The sequence below is a fragment of the Oncorhynchus nerka genome, linkage group LG1, assembly GCF_034236695.1.
Source record: "Oncorhynchus nerka isolate Pitt River linkage group LG1, Oner_Uvic_2.0, whole genome shotgun sequence".
Taxonomy (NCBI): Eukaryota; Metazoa; Chordata; class Actinopteri; order Salmoniformes; family Salmonidae; genus Oncorhynchus; species Oncorhynchus nerka.
Window position 1 is genome coordinate 1,807,286 of NC_088396.1, and position 17,523 is coordinate 1,824,808.

At 42.1% G+C, this 17,523-nt stretch overlaps 1 protein-coding gene across 1 annotated transcript in view; it reads left to right on the forward strand.

Annotated features, from left to right (window-relative positions):
• Positions 1 to 17,523, forward strand: part of LOC115101006 (striated muscle preferentially expressed protein kinase-like) — a 180,625-nt gene that overhangs the window by 106,490 nt on the left and 56,612 nt on the right. Inside the window, 5 exon segments of the mRNA XM_065023552.1 lie at positions 3,636 to 3,740; positions 5,479 to 5,685; positions 5,899 to 6,022; positions 10,410 to 10,582; positions 10,878 to 10,990. Coding sequence (XP_064879624.1) covers positions 3,636 to 3,740; positions 5,479 to 5,685; positions 5,899 to 6,022; positions 10,410 to 10,582; positions 10,878 to 10,990 — 722 coding nt within the window.

Here is a 17,523-nt window from a genome sequence, read left to right on the forward strand (position 1 = left end):
TTTTGCCATATTGCGCACACCTTGCCAAGGTTTTATGGGCTCGAGGTCAATTTGGGATTCAGCATACTTTGATGCACACACAAGAGGGTCATTTTACCATTCCTCATTAACTTTAACTACAGTGTTGATGGAATAGGGGACCTGGGCTGCAGTCCAAATAAAAAGTAAACAGTCCTTGGCCCTTGGCCCTAAACCCTCAGTCCTTAAATTACGTTTTACATCGTCACAACCGAGTGTACCTTCCCAAGCGAGGGAGAGTGATGATCGGAGAGGCAATCTCAATGATGGAAATCTTGAAATTGAGATTAAAAACAACCAACCTAATTAACGTACCTTGCAAGTTAACGTAGCTAGCTAGCACTCCAGTCAGGTAGCTAGCTACAGTCACCCACAGCTGGCTAGCTAGTTTTATAGTTTGATCATTTATAAATATATATATGTTTATGAAGCTATCTACTTTTTATAGCCCTTTTTATAGCCCCCCTTTTTATAGCCCCCAATAGCCCCCAATTTGCCAACGCTAAAATCAATGTCATATACACTACCGTTCAAAGGTTTGGGGTCACTTAGAAATGTCCTTGTTTTCCATGAAAACATACATGAAAATAGTTGCAAAATGAATAGGAAATATAGACAAGACGTTGTCAAGGTCATAAATAATGATTTTTAAGTGAAATAATAATTCTGTCCTTCAAACTTTGCTTTTGTCAAAGAATCCTCCATTTGCAGCCATTACAGCCTTGCAGACCTTTGGCATTCTAGTTGTCAATTTGTTGAGGTAATCTGAAGAGATTTGCATCCTGAAGCACCTCCCACAATTTGGATTGGCTTGATGGGCACTTCTTACGTAGGGTTACCCTAACCCTAACCCTAACCCATACGGTCAAGGTGCTCCCACAACAGCTCAATAAGTTTGAGATTCGGTGACTGTGCTGGCCACTCCATTATAGACAGAATACGAGTTGACTGCTTCTTCCCTAAATAGCTATTGCATAGTTTACAGCTGTGCTTTGGGTCATTGTCCTGTTGTAGGAGGAAATTGGCTCCAATAAAGTGCCATCCACAGGGTATGGCATGGCATTGCAAAATGGAGTGATTGCCTTCCTTCTTCAAGATCCCTTTTACCTTGTACAAATCTCCCACTTTACCACCACCAAAGCACCCACAGACCATCACATTGCCTGCACCACGCTTGACAGATGGCGTCAAGCACTCCTCCAGAAACTTTTCATTTTTTATGCATGTCTCACGAATGTTCTTCTTTGTGATCCGAACACCTCAAACTTAGATTCGTCTGACCATAACAATTTTTAGAATCTTCCTCTGTCCAGTGTCGGTGTTCTTTTACCCATCTTAATCTTTTATTTTTATTGGCCAGTCTGAGATATGGCTTTTTCTTTGCAGCTCTACCTAGAAGGCCAGCATCCCAAAGTCGCCTCTTCACTGTTGATGTTGAGACTGGTGTTTTGCGGGTACTATTTAATGAAGCTGCCAGTTGAGGACTTGTGAGGCATCTGTTTCTCAAACTAGACACTAATGTACTTGTCTTCTTGCTCAGTTGTGCACTGGGGCCTCCCACTCGTCTTTATATTCTGGTTAGGGCCAGTTTGTGCTGTTCTGTGAAGGGAGTAGTACACAGCGCTGTACGAGATCTTATTTTTGGCGATTTTTCACATGGAATAGCCTTCATTTCTTAGAACAAGAATAGACTGACGAGTTTCAGAAGAAAGGTCTTTGTTTCTGGTCCATTTTGAGCCTGTAATCAAACTCACAAATACTGATGCTCCAGATACTCAACTGGCCTTTCTAAAGAAGGACAGTTTTATCACTTCTTTAATCAGGACAACAGTTTCAGCTGTGCTTACATAATTGCAAAAGGGTTTTCAAATGATCAATTTGCCTTTTAAAATGATAAACATGGATTATCTAACACAACGTGCCATTGGAACACAGGAGTGATGGTTGCTGATAATGGGCCTCTGTACTCCTATGTGGATTTACAACATTAACAATGTCTACACTGTATTTCTGATCAATTTGATGTTATTTTAATAGACAAAACATGTGTTTTTCTGTCAAAACAAGGACATTTCTAAGTGACCCCAAAATTTGGAACATTAGTGTATATTTTGTTTTTGCAAGCTAGCTTAATAAATTTATCTGACATACCGAAAATAAAGCCCTGTTGATTAAATTTGACAGTTTGCGGCAGCTGGAGTATGACACATGACTACAGTTTGCATTGATTTGTTGTTCACTCCCTCCCTCTAGCAAAATCGAGGGTAGAGGGGTCAAGTTTAGTGAATTAAACCTCCACGTACAATTGCAATCGAACTGTATCCATTTTCGATGGGGATTCCCCCGAGGGAAAGTTGCTAGCGCGAGGGCTTAGAGGGTAAAAATGTGTTTGGACTGCAGCCCTAAGAAACGTTTCTAAAAATGGTTCAAATCTATTATAAAATGTATATCCTCCTATTCAAGAAGTTAGTCCTTTACTGTAGGGTAGGTGGTAAAGGGATACTGTTTATATGAATAGGGGGATATACATTTTTATCGAAGATAAAAAAAAAAACACTTATGGTGTTAACCTGTTGCGTCGAGCAATCCCGTATCCGGGAGCGTAATTATAGCCTCAAGCTCATTACCATAACGCAACGTTAACTATTCATGAAAATCGCAAATGAAATGAAATAAATATATTGGCTCACAAGCTTAGCCTTTTGTTAACAACACTGTCATCTCAGATTTTCAAAATATGCTTTCCAACCATAGCTACACAAGTATTTGTCTAAGAGTATTGATAGCTAGCATTCAGCAGGCAACATTTTCACAAAAACAAGAAAAGAATTCAAATAAAATAATTTACCTTTGAAGAACTTCGGATGTTTTCAATGAGGAGACTCTCAGTTAGATAGCAAATGTTCAGTTTTTCCAAAAATATTATTTGTATAGGAGAAATCGCTCCGTTTTGTTCATCACGTTTGGCTAAGAAAAAAAACGAAAATTCAGTTATTAGAACGCCAAACTTTTTTCCAAATTAACTCCATAATATCGACAGAAACATGGCAAACGTTGTTTAGAATCAATCCTCAAGGTGTTTTTCACATATCTATTCGATGATAAGTCATTCGTGGCAGTTTGGTTTCTCCTCTGAAGCAAATGGTAAAGTACACGCAGCTGGAGATTGCGCAATAATTGCAACGGAGGACACCAAGCGGGGCACCTGGTAAATGTAGTCTCTTATGGTCAATCTTCCAATGATATGCCTACAAATACGTCACAATGCTGCAGATACCATGGGGAAACGACAGAAAGTGTAGACTCATTCCTTGCGCATTCACAGCCATATAAGGAGACATTGGAACAAAGCGCATTCAAAATCTGGGGCATTTCCTGTTTGAAATTTCATCTTGGTTTCGCCTGTATCATCAGTTATGTGGCACTCACAGATATTATCTTTGCAGATTTGGAAATGTCAGAATGTTTTCTTTCCAAAGCTGTCAATTATATGCATAGTCGAGGATCTTTTCGTGACAAAATATCTTGTTTAAAACGGGAACGTTTTTTTATCCATAAATTAAAAGAGCGCCCCCTATATCGAAGAAGTTAAACACTTACTGTTTGGTTCTTTTCAGATGTTCTTCCAGACCCTCCAGATGGGCCCCCAGTAATAGAGGCGGTTACTGGCAAGACTATCACCCTGAGCTGGAAGAAACCCCGGAGGCTGGATCCCTCTATTGGTAATTTTCATTTCATTAGCATTTTATCATTCATTATTATGTGGATTGTGGAACCATGGTTCCCTGTATTTCAAAAGCTAGCTGCTAGACAGTTGTAACATCACCCGATGAAAAATAAAAATGAAGTGAAGAATGATGTACAGTGGGGCAAAAAAGTATTTAGTCAGCCACCAATTGTGCAAGTTCTCCCACTTAAAAAGATGAGAGAGGCCTGTAATTTTCATCATAGGTACACTTCAACTATGACAGACAAAATGAGAAAAAAAATCCAGAAAATCACATTTTCGAATTTTTAATTAATTAATTTGCAAATTATGGTGGAAAATTAAGTATTTGGTCAATAACAAAGGTTTATCTCAATACTTTGTTATATACCCTTTGTTGGCAATGACAGAGGTCAAACGTTTTCTGTAAGTCTTCACAGGCCTCTATTATATTTTTAAGTGGGAGAACTTGCACAATTGGTGGCTGACTAAATACTTTTTTGCCCCACTGTATATCTTTACTGTATTTGGTATTACCAAGTTTATAATCAAAGGATACGGCACCAGGGTGAATCATTTATTGATTAAGAATATTGAGTAAGATGAGGCTGGAGGTATCATATCCATTTTCATAGTACAGGATAATCTCTATACTGAACTAAAATATAAACACAACATTTAGTGTTTGGTCCCATGTTTCATGAGCTGAAATAAAAGATCCCAGAAATGTTCCATACACACAAACAAAGAATTTCTGCACAAACTTTCAGAAACCATCTCAGGGAAGTTCATCTTCTTGTTCATCCTGACCAGGGTCTTGACCTAACTGCAGTTCGGCGTCGTAACCGGCTTCAGTGGGCAAAGACTCATCTTCGATGCCCACTGACACACTGGAGAAGTGTGCTCTGCAAGGATGAATCCCGGTTTCAACTGTACCGGGCAGACGTGTGGGCGAGCAGGATGCTGATGTGCCCAATGGTGGAGTTGGGGTTATGGTATGGGCAGGCAATGAACACAAATGCACTTTATCGATGGCAACACAAATGCACTTTATCGATGGCAATTAGAATGCAGAGAATGCACATGATGAGATCCTGACGCCCATTGTTGTGCCATTCATCTGCCACCATCACTTCATGTTCCAGCATGATAATGCACGGGCACGTCGCAAGGATCTGTACATAATTCCTGGAAGCTGAAAATGTCCCAGTTCTTCCATGGCCTGCATACTCACCAGACATGTCACCCACTGAGCATGTTTGGGATGCTCTAGATCGACATGTACGACAGCGTGTTCCAGTTCCTGACAATATCCAGCAACTTCACACAGCCATTGAAGAGGAGTGAGACAACATTCCACCGGCCACAGGCCACAATCAACAGCCTGATCAACTCTATGCGGAGATGTGTGGCTCTGCATGGGGAAAATTGTGGTAACACCAGATACTGACTGGTTTTCTGATCCACACCTCTTTCTTTTTTTAATGTATCTGTGACCAACAGATACTTATCTATATTTCCAGTAATGTGAAATCTTTAGATTAGGCCCTACTGAATGAATTTAAATTGACTGATTTCCTTATATGAACTGTTATTCTGTAAAATCTTTGAAATTGTTGCATGTTGCATTTATATTTTTCTTCAGTGTAGTATATGTTCAAGTTCATTCTGTTTGAATGCCATTCCAACAGGTCAAGGTTATCATCTGTCTACATGTATTCACACGTATCCAAAATTTATTTTTGCCATTGCAGATCCCAACACGTTGATGTATGCCATCCAACAACAAGCACTGGGCTCGATCCAGTGGACCATCATAGTGTCCAGTCTGAAAGACCCTTGCTATACAGTGACCAGCTGCTCCAAAGGAGTCTGCTATGCCTTCAGGGTCCTGTCAATCACCACCAAGGCCTTTAGCAAACCCTCTCCGTCCACAGACCCAGTGCAACTTGTCAACAGAGGTATGAGCCATCAAATGAGGGCAACATGAATTGATGACATGATGCCTATATTAGTGGTTCGTGGCAAGGGCTGGTTTAATAACAACATGTAAGCATGGCTTGCACTCTCTCCTTGTCCAAAAGACTGCTGACAAGGCTTATAACAAATATGTAGTTTTGAAAATGTGATGAACTATCCCTTTAAAGAGATTTTAATTTATAATTTCTTCCAAGGTCCATATCTTCAGGAGGGTCCGGTGATCATTGATAAGCCAGACATAGTCTATGTCCAGGAGAACCTGTCATTCAGCATCACCATCACTCTGAACCACGTCAACGCTTCAGTTATCTGGAAGAGGCAAGTCACACACTGTATCACTACAGCTGAAACACTAACAATAATGTATTAACATGGTTATTTTAAGCAGATGCTTTAAATTTGAAGGTACAATTTAACGCATATTTAGTATACACTGAGGGTACAACAATTAAGGACACCTGCTCTTTCCATGACATAGACTGACCAGATGAATCCAGGTGAAAGCTATGATCTCTTATTGATGTCACTTGTCAAAGCCACTTCAATCAGTGTAGATGAAGGTAAGGAGACAGGTTAACTTCTCAAAGTATAGGGGGCAGCATTTTCACTTTTGGATAAATATCATGCCCAATTTCAACTTCCTGCTACTCATGCCAAGAATATAAGATATGCATATTATTAGTGGATTTGGATAGAAAACACTCTGAAGTTTATAAAACTGTTTGAATCATGTCTGTGAGTATAACAGAACTTATGTAGCAGGTAAAACCCAGAGGACTAACCGTTCAGAATTTAGTTTTTTGAGGTCTCTGTCTGTTCAGTGAGTTCTCATTGCTAGCTAGGCATAATGCTATGCTAGGCTATCGATAAACTTACACAAATGCGTGTCTTGCTTTGGCTGTAAAGCATATTTTCAAAATCTGAGATGACAGGGTGATTAACAAAAGGCTAAGCTGTGTTTGAATATATTTCACTTCATGAATATGAATATTTTCTAGTATGACAATTCTCCCGGATCCGGGATGGGTAGTTACAAGAGGTTTTAAGAAAATCTATTTGCATATTTACCAAAGGGCCCCAGGGGACTGGTATTTCCCCCTTTGGACATATGACTCACATTGTGATTCATGCATCCCCCCCCAAAAAACAACACTGGTTGTGTTGGTTCCACTTGTCACCAGAGGGCGGCAAAGACCGTCCAAGAGACATTAACGACACTTAGGCGTGTCCTATTTACTCATTATAATTTCCCTGGGATCTCCTCCCAGACCTGGACTAAAGCATCCGCCAACTCCTGGACAGTCTGTGGTGCAACGTGGCGTTGGTGGATGGAGCGAGACATGATGTCCCAGATGTGCTCAATTGGATTCAGGTCTGGGGTCCTGCTGCTGGGTTGTTGCCCTCCTACGGCCTCCTCCACGTCTCCTGATGTACTGGCCTGTCTCCTGGTAGCGCCTCCATGCTCTGGACACTATGCTGACAGACACAGCAAACCTTCTTGCCACAGCTTGCATTAATGGTCCATCCTGGATGAGCTGCACTACCTGAGCCACTTGTGTGGGTTGTAGACTCTGTCTCATGCTACCACTAGAGTGAAAGCACCGCCAGCATTCAAAAGTGACCAAAACATCAGCCAGGTAGCATAGGAACTGAGAAGTGGTCTGTGGTCACCACCTGCAGAACCACTCCTTTATTGGGGGTGTCTTGCTAATTGCCTATAATTTCCACCTGTTGTCTATTCCATTTGCACAACAGCATGTGAAATGTATTGTCAATCAGTGTTGCTTCCTAAGTGGACAGTTTGATTTCACAGAAGTGTGATTGACTTGGAGTTACATTGTGTTGTTTAAGTGTTCCCTTTATTTTTTTGAGCAGTGTATAAACAGCTGAATATGCGCTTTACCAAAACAATGCTGTGCGCAACATGCATTGCTCCTTCTGGTATGAAACTTCAATGGCGAATGACCCTCTTTACGCCGGAGTTTACTACATGGGTTGGTCTTCCAACACATAAACATTACATATTGCCGTTTACCTCTGCTCATTGGCTATCTACCCAGCTAGATTTCAAGACGATCAGTGGTCATTGGGTTAAAATACAGTCAATCAAAGAAACAGAGGGCAAATCATTGGTGCACAATGATGTCATTACTTGTTGTCTTCAAATCGGTTTCTTTCAGTTAATATGTCCCGCGAAATGACCCATCAGATTTGGTTGTGTTACAAACAAACCAGTTGCAATGAAACCAAACATGACTGTAAAAGTCACGTTTTGTGTGTGTATTTACCTCTAGTGTGTCGTCGAAAATGGAATGAGACGGAATTCACGACACAAGAGGTTCACAAAATGTTTCGTGTTAGGCTATAAAAATGGATTTTATCAAACAAAAGACCATTCATTGTGTAACAATGAGCATTAGGATTGCAAACAGAGGAAGATTGTCAAAGGTAAACTATTTATTTTATTGCAGTTTGTGATTTTATTACGTCTGTGCTGGTTGAAATAGTTGTTTTTAATGGGGCTCTATCCTCAGATAATCGCATCGTATTCTTTCGCAGAAATCCTTTTTTAAATCTGACAACGCAGTTGGATTAGCAAGATTCTAGGCTTTCGAAACATGTGAGACACTTGTATTTTCATGAATGTTTAATAATTATGTAGCAATCACCGTATGTTGTCGAATTTCATCCCGCTACCTGGTTCCGTGCGCAGAGAGGTTGAGTGAGTGTTTCTTTCCCTGTACCTCAGACATTATTTAAAGATATTTCAAAAATGTCAAACATTTTGTGCGTCAGGTTTACATTGGGGGTTTCAATACATTTCTTGTCAATATAATTTACATGTGTGCAACCAAAACCCTGACAACAGACACTTCACAATTTGTGTGCCCTTTAACTTCTTGACGCTATCCATCCCTGTAGCGGGATAATTGTCATCAACAACCGCTGAATATCATAGCGCCACATTCAAATAATATTAGTAAAAATATTTATTTTCATCAAATTATAAGTGCAATACTGCAAAACACAGCTTAGCCTTTTGTTAATCCACCTGTCGTGTCAGATTTTGAAAATATGCTTTACAGCGAAAGCAATCCAAGCGTTTGTGTAAGTTTATCGATCGCTCGACAAAACATTATGTACACTTAGCATCAAGTAGCTTGGTCACGAAATCAGAAAAGCAATCAAATTAATCGTTTACCTTTGATGATCTTGGGATGTTTTCACTCACGAGACTCCCATTTACACAATAAATGTTCCATTTGTTCCATAAAGATTATTTTTATATCCAAAAAACCTCAGTTTGTTTGACGCGTTATGTTCAGAAATCCACAGGAAAGAGAGGTCATGACAACGCAGAAGAAAATTCCAAATAATATCCGTAATGTCCACAGAAACATGTCAAACGTTTTTTTAAATATATAATCGATAATATATCAACCGCAACTGTCTTTGTCAGTAGGAGAGGGAGAGGCAATGGCTGCCCAAACTCTGTTGCGTGAGCAAAACTCATGCGAACACCTGACGCGATGTTATCTTTCTCGCTCATTTTTCAAAATAAAAGCCTGAAACTATGTCTAAAGACTGTTGACACCTTGAGGAAGCAATAGGAAAATGAATCTGGTTGATATCTCTTTAAATGGAGCGAAGGCAGGCTATGGAACATGGAGCCAAAATAGAAGCCACTTTCTGGTTTGATTTTCCTCAGGTTTCGCCTGCAATATCAGTTCTGTTATCCTCACAGACAATATTTTGACAGTTTTGGAAACTTTAGAGTGTTTTCTATCATAATCTGTCAATTATATGCATATTCTAGCATATGGGCCTGAGAAATAGGCAGTTTACATTGGGAACGTTATTTTTCCAAACATAAAAATAGTGCCCCCTAGCGTCAAGAGGTTAAGGTGCATCCTTTCTAACCAATGAAAAACCAACTAAACCAAAATAAAAAGACCCCACACAATAAATCAGTATTAACACCACTAACAAATATTAATTTGGTAAAAACAAACAAAATGGTCAGGCAATCCTTAATTTGGGAGATCCCTTAATTTAGTCTACCCTGACAATGTTACTAATTTCTGTTGGATATTCAGTTTCTACTTCACACTGTCTATTATTTTAAGATGAATATGTAATGTGCTGAATTTATAAAATACATCAGCCAATTCACAAGGGAAGAGATACACTTTGGTGGGAGCTTCATTTTTAAATATCCTTTCGTTCTCAAAACAAGGTTATGGGCATACTGCCAAATTGCAGATACTGATAGTGAGGATTCAGTCAGTCACTTGCATGAACAAAGAAATGGATTATTAGAAAAGCAGAAACATAACATTTTCCATCACATGTCCTTGTTTTGTACACTCAGTGTATGTGGCCCATGTGGGAATCAAACTCACAACCTTCATATTGCCAGCAACCAGCACCATACTCCAACCCACTGTGCCCTCAATCAATTGGCCATATTGTTCTTAACTGTATTTGAAAAGCACCATGCCCGTTCTCTGGCCTTCTCTTTTGCTTCACAACAATTGAGTTCACAAATATGCCAGTTTGCAAGAATGCCATTTTAATACCAAGTACTGTAGGAAAAAAATATAAGATGTGTGAAACAGACACACAACAAAAGTTCTTACCCCTAAAATGTAACATCACCACGACAATAGGATATCTAAGCTGCCTTATTGTTCTCTGCGATTAGGAGTGGAGTGGTCCTTGCAATCAAACCTGGGCTGTATGAGATGAGTATGCCTGATGATGACCAGCACTCTCTAAAGATCATGAGGATGAAGAGTGGCGATGTGGGTCAACTGATGTGTGTTGCCTCCAACAAGTTTGGCGTCGACTCCTGCATCTTTAGTGTGGAAATGGCAGGTGAGTGCAATAATGACAGATTATGATAATGGATTGAATTTACAGTATGTATCTCTCTTTGCAGCTGCTCAAAGCGCTTTACATTGTTTGGGAGTGGAAACTCTTCTCATCCACTATAGTAATGGCTAATAAGAAGTTAGCTACTTTTTCAAAATGCCTTGCTGCATGCAGCAAGGTACATCGTCAGGAAATGTTGTCTGCTTCATGTTTTGTTTCCTTGCGATGATACTTTGAGTATCGGCATACTGAATAATGTGACAACAGTATCTAACACATGTTCATGTTCTCTCTGTAGCACCACCAACCTTTGAGTCCATCATGGAGGATGTGGATGTGCACATGGGGGAGACACCTTGCTTGGCTGTGGTTGTGGAGGGCAAGCCCATTCCCGACATCCTTTGGTTTAAGGTGTATATCATTGTAACCCTTTACGAAATTGCACACTCATGCCATATATATACTCTATAGATAACTAGTTTGATAACCAGAATCTAGGTACCCAGCTGGTAACTGCTGAGAAGGTACATAAACAATGACTTGTAGTGACAGGATACTCCAAATTATGTTTCAAATTAGTTTATAAAGACTTCATAAAGCTTTCATAACGTGTTCATAAACACTACACAGATGTGTCACAAATAATCTATTACTCTATGTCATGCCAAATAAAGAGTTCATAAACAGTGGTGTAAAAAGTACCCAATTGCCGAACTTGAGTAAAAGTAAAGATACCTTAATATAAAAGTAAAAGTGAAAGTCATCCAGTAAAATAGTACTTGAGGAAAAGTATTTGGTTTTAAATATACTTAAGTATTAAAAGTAAAAGTATAAATCATTTAAAATTCCGTATATTAAGCAAACCAGATGGCACCATTCTTGGGAGGCGAAGGTCGAGTCATGCATCCTCCGAAACATGACCCACCAAACCGCGTTTCTTAACACCGGATACTTAACCTGTTGCGTCGAGCAATCCCGTATCCGGGAGCGTAATTATAGCCTCAAGCTCATTACCATAACGCAACGTTAACTATTCATGAAAATCGCAAATGAAATGAAATAAATATATTGGCTCACAAGCTTAGCCTTTTGTTAACAACACTGTCATCTCAGATTTTCAAAATATGCTTTTCAACCATAGCTACACAAGCATTTGTGTAAGAGTATTGATAGCTAGCATAGCATTAAGCCTAGCATTCAGCAGGCAACATTTTCACAAAAACAAGAAAAGCATTCAAATAAAATAATTTACCTTTGAAGAACTTCGGATGTTTTCAATGAGGAGACTCTCAGTTAGATAGCAAATGTTCAGTTTTTCCAAAAAGATTATTTGTGTAGGAGAAATCGCTCCGTTTTGTTCATCACGTTTGGCTAAGAAAAAAAAATGAAAATTCAGTCATTTCAACGCCGAACTTTTTTCCAAATTAACTCCATAATATCGACAGAAACATGGCAAACGTTGTTTAGAATCAATCCTCAAGGTGTTTTTCACATATCTATTCGATGATAAGTCTTTGGAGTTTGGTTTCTCCTCTGAAGCAAATGGTAAAATGCACGCAGCTGGAGATTGCGCAAGAATTGCAACGGGGGACACCAAGCGGGGCACCTGATAAATGTAGTCTCTTATGGTCAATCTTCCAATGATATGCCTGCAAATACGTCACAATGCTGCAGACACCTTGGGGAAACGACAGAAAGTGTATGCGCATTCCTTGAGCATTCACAGCCATATAAGGAGACATTGGAACAAAGCGCATTCAAAATCTGGGGCATTTCCTGTTTGAAATTTCATCTTGGTTTCGCCTGTAGCATCAGTTCTGTGGCACTCACAGATAATATCTTTGCAGATTCGGAAACGTCAACGAGTGTTTTCTTTCCAAAGCTGTCAATTATATGCATAGTCGAGCATCTTTTCGTGACAAAATATCTTGTTTAAAACGGGAACGTTTTTTTATCCCAAAATTAAAAGAGCGCCCCCTATATCGAAGAAGTTAACCCGGAAGGCAGCCACACCAATGTGTCAGAGGAAACACTTTCACCTGACGACCAAGGTCAGCCTGCAGGCACCCAGCCCATCACAAGGAGTCGCTAGAGCGCGATGAGCCAAGTAAAGCTCCTCCGGGCAAACCCTCCCCTAACCCGAGCTACAATGGGCCAATTGTGCGTACTTTTGGGTGTCATGGAAAATGTATGGAGTAAAAAGTACATTCTTTTCTTTAGGAATGTAGTGAAGTAAAAGTGGTAAAAAAATATAAATAATAAAGTATAGATACCCCAAAAAACTACTTAAGTAATACTAGTATTTTTACTGAGGTACTTTACACCACTGTTCATAAATGTGGCATAACTGTGTGGCATCATTACCAATGTCAAATGTGACATACCCCTATGTTGTATATGACATAATACTGTGCTTCTTAAAGGGTGACAAAAGCATGGCTTACTAAGGCTTTATAAATCCTATTAAATTGAGCCATCACAAAACGTCTATAACCTTGTCATACACCCTGCTGAAAGATTGTAACAGGTTGTAATCGAGCCCTGGTCTCCAGCACGGTAACAGAATACCTGGTGGCTAGGTAGTCTCCGGTTCGACTACTCCAAATCATATTGGCTCTGACACACAAACACAAGCATTGCTGGTCCATTGACTCATCTAAATTCCCCTAACACCGTACAGTAACCTGTGGATCATGAGATAACTTTCATAAATCGGCAGTGCGACTTCATGTAGTGTCCTGTAATACTTCATTTGAAGTGAGACACCTTTGGTTATTCATAACACATCCATAGAGACTCTATATTACTTGACCCTGTACCCTCGCTATTGCTAACACAAGAGAGGTAAAATAAAAGTGAAAACAATACAAATACACAAATACACTTGTCCCCGAGCTGGCGGATGAATTGTTCCTGCCTCTGCATGCTGGAGGTACTGCATGTTGGATCCAACCTTGAAAGTAACAACAAAGAAAGTTTAGCTGTTCTGTTAGATATGCCTTTGTCACAACATCTGGATAAGGGCATGTCTGTGCTGCACTGAGAGGACAGATGAACTGCATTGTAGAAATGGTCCTACTATGTGTTATTATTTAGCCTCTATACTTACAGGTTTTATATTAGGGGTGAATCATTTCCCCATTCATTCTGTATGATGATGTAGGCAGGATGGGAGGAACCTCCTTCCTGGCCACATCGCCAAATGGGTCTATTGGGGAAAACAACACTTCAAACAAATTCTAATTAATGATGTGATCAGGAAATTATATTGGATCAGGGCATTAATATGTCAAATTCCATAATAAACCAATAAAGTATGATGTCAAAAGCATAATTATCATTGGCATAGTATATTTTTCATGTTGTCTTACCATTAGAAGGGTTTCAACATCTTCTGCGAGTTCACTTTCCCTCTCCTCCTATGGAAGACAACAACTTACGCCCGATGCCACTCTGTCACTCATGTGAAGGATTTATTTGGGCTGCAATTTCTGAGGCTGGTAACTCTAATGTATATCCTCTGCAGCAGAGGTAACTCTGGGTCTTTCTTTTCTGTGGAAGTCCTCATGAGAGCCAGTGTCATCATAGCCCCTGATGGTTTTTGCGGCTGCACTTGAAGAAACTTGACATTTTCCTCATTGACTGACCTTCATGTCTTAAAGTAATGATGGACTGTCATTTCACTTTGCTTATTTGAGCTGTTCTTGCCATAATATGGACTTGGTATTTTACCAAATAGGGCTATTGTCACGTTCTGACCATAGTTCTTTTGTGTTTTCTTTGTTTTAGTGTTGGTCGGGACGTGAGCTGAGTGGGCATTCTATGTTGTGTGTCTAGTTTTCCCATTTCTAGGTTTGGCCTGATATGGTTCTCAATCAGAGGCAGGTGTTAGTCATTGTCTCTGATTGGGAACCATATTTAGGTAGCCTGTTTTGTGTTGGGTTTTGTGGGTGGTTGTCTTCTGTCTTTGTGTCTATGCACCAGATAGGACTGTTTCGGTTTTTCACGTTTGATGTTTTGTTATCATGTAGTGTTCACGTTTATGGTCTTTATTTACATTTACATTTAAGTCATTTAGCAGACGCTCTTATCCAGAGCGACTTACAAATTGGTGCATTCACCTTATGACATCCAGTGGAGCAGACACTTTACAATAGTGCATCTAAATCTTTTAAGGGGGGGAGGTGAGAAGGATTACTTTATCCTATCCTAGGTATTCCTTAAAGAGGTGGGGTTTCAGGTGTCTCCGGAAGGTGGTGATTGACTCCGCTGTCCTGGCGTCGTGAGGGAGTTTGTTCCACCATTGGGGGGCCAGAGCAGCGAACAGTTTTGACTGGGCTGAGCGGGAACTGTACTTCCTCAGTGGTAGGGAGGCGAGCAGGCCAGAGGTGGATGAACGCAGTGCCCTTGTTTGGGTGTAGGGCCTGATCAGAGCCTGGAGGTACTGAGGTGCCGTTCCCCTCACAGCTCCGTAGGCAAGCACCATGGTCTTGTAGCGGATGCGAGCTTCAACTGAAGGCAGTGGAGAGAGCGGAAGAGCGGGGTGACGTGAGAGAACTTGGGAAGGTTGAACACCAGACGGGCTGCGGCGTTCTGGATGAGTTGTAGGGGTTTAATGGCACAGGCAGGGAGCCCAGCCAACAGCGAGTTGCAGTAATCCTGACGGGAGATGACAAGTGCCTGGATTAGGACCTGCGCCGCTTCCTGTGTGAGGCAGGGTCGTACTCTGCGGATGTTGTAGAGCATGAACCTACAGGAACGGGCCACCGCCTTGATGTTAGTTGAGAACGACAGGGTGTTGTCCAGGATCACGCCAAGGTTCTTAGCGCTCTGGGAGGAGGACACAGTGGAGTTGTCAACCGTGATGGCGAGATCATGGAACGGGCAGTCCTTCCCCGGGAGGAAGAACAGCTCCGTCTTGCCGAGGTTCAGCTTGAGGTGGTGATCCGTCATCCACACTGATATGTCTGCCAGACATGCAGAGATGCGATTCGCCACCTGGTCATCAGAAGGGGGAACGGAGAAGATGAATTGTGTGTCGTCTGCATAGCAATGATAGGAGAGACCATGTGAGGTTATGACAGAGCCAAGTGACTTGGTGTATAGCGAGAATAGGAGAGGGCCTAGAACAGAGCCCTGGGGGACACCAGTGGTGAGAGCACGTGGTGAGGAGACGGATTCTCGCCACGCCACCTGGTAGGAGCGACCTGTCAGGTAGGATGCAATCCAAGCGTGGGCCGCGCCGGAGATGCCCAACTCGGAGAGGGTGGAGAGGAGGATCTGATGGTTCACAGTATCGAAGGCAGCCGATAGGTCTAGAAGGATGAGAGCAGAGGAGAGAGAGTTAGCTTTAGCAGTGCGGAGCGCCTCCGTGATACAGAGAAGAGCAGTCTCAGTTGAATGACTAGTCTTGAAACCTGACTGATTTGGATCAAGAAGGTCATTCTGGGAGAGATAGCGGGAGAGCTGGCCAAGGACGGCACGTTCAAGGGTTTTGGAGAGAAAAGAAAGAAGGGATACTGGTCTGTAGTTGTTGACATCGGAGGGATCGAGTGTAGGTTTTTTCAGAAGGGGTGCAACTCTCGCTCTCTTGAAGACGGAAGGGACGTAGCCAGCGGTCAGGGATGAGTTGATGAGCGAGGTGAGGTAAGGGAGAAGGTCTCCGGAAATGGTCTGGAGAAGAGAGGAGGGGATAGGGTCAAGCGGGCAGGTTGTTGGGCGGCCGGCCGTCACAAGACGCGAGATTTCATCTGGAGAGAGAGGGGAGAAAGAGGTCAGAGCACAGGGTAGGGCAGTGTGAGCAGAACCAGCGGTGTCGTTTGACTTAGCAAACGAGGATCGGATGTCGTCGACCTTCTTTTCAAAATGGTTGACGAAGTCATCTGCAGAGAGGGAGGAGGGGGGGAGGGGGATTCAGGAGGGAGGATAAGGTGGCAAAGAGCTTCCTAGGGTTAGAGGCAGATGCTTGGAATTTAGAGTGGTAGAAAGTGGCTTTAGCAGCAGCGACAGAAGAGGAAAATGTAGAGAGGAGGGAGTGAAAGGATGCCAGGTCCGCAGGGAGGCGAGTTTTCCTCCATTTCCGCTCGGCTGCCCGGAGCCCTGTTCTGTGAGCTCGCAATGAGTCGTCGAGCCACGGAGCGGGAGGGGAGGACCGAGCCGGCCTGGAGGATAGGGGACATAAAGAGTCAAAGGATGCAGAAAGGGAGGAGAGGAGGGTTGAGGAGGCAGAATCAGGAGATAGTTTGGAGAAGGTTTGAGCAGAGGGAAGAGATGATAGGATGGAAGAGGAGAGAGTAGCGGGGGAGAGAGAGCGAAGGTTGGGACGGCGCGATACCATCCGAGTAGGGGCAGTGTGGGAAGTGTTGGATGAGAGCAAGAGGGAAAAGGATACAAGGTAGTGGTCGGAGACTTGGAGGGGAGTTGCAATGAGGTTAGTGGAAGAACAGCATCTAGTAAAGATGAGGTCGAGCGTATTGCCTGCCTTGTGAGTAGGGGGGGAAGGTGAGAGGTAGAGGTCAAAAGAGGAGAGGAGTGGAAAGAAGGAGGCAGAGAGGAAAGAGTCAAAGGTAGACGTGGGGAGGTTAAAGTCGCCCAGAACTGTGAGAGGTGAGCCGTCCTCAGGAAAGGAGCTTATCAAGGCATCAAGCTCATTGATGAACTCTCCGAGGGAACCTGGAGGGCGATAAATGATAAGGATGTTAAGCTTGAAAGGGCTGGTAACTGTGACAGCATGGAATTCAAAGGAGGCGATAGACAGATGGGTAAGGGGAGAAAGAGAGAATGACCACTTGGGAGAGATGAGGATCCCGGTGCCACCACCCCGCTGACCAGAAGCTCTCGGGGTGTGCGAGAACACGTGGGCGGACGAAGAGAGAGCAGTAGGAGTAGCAGTGTTATCTGTGGTGATCCATGTTTCCGTCAGTGCCAAGAAGTCGAGGGACTGG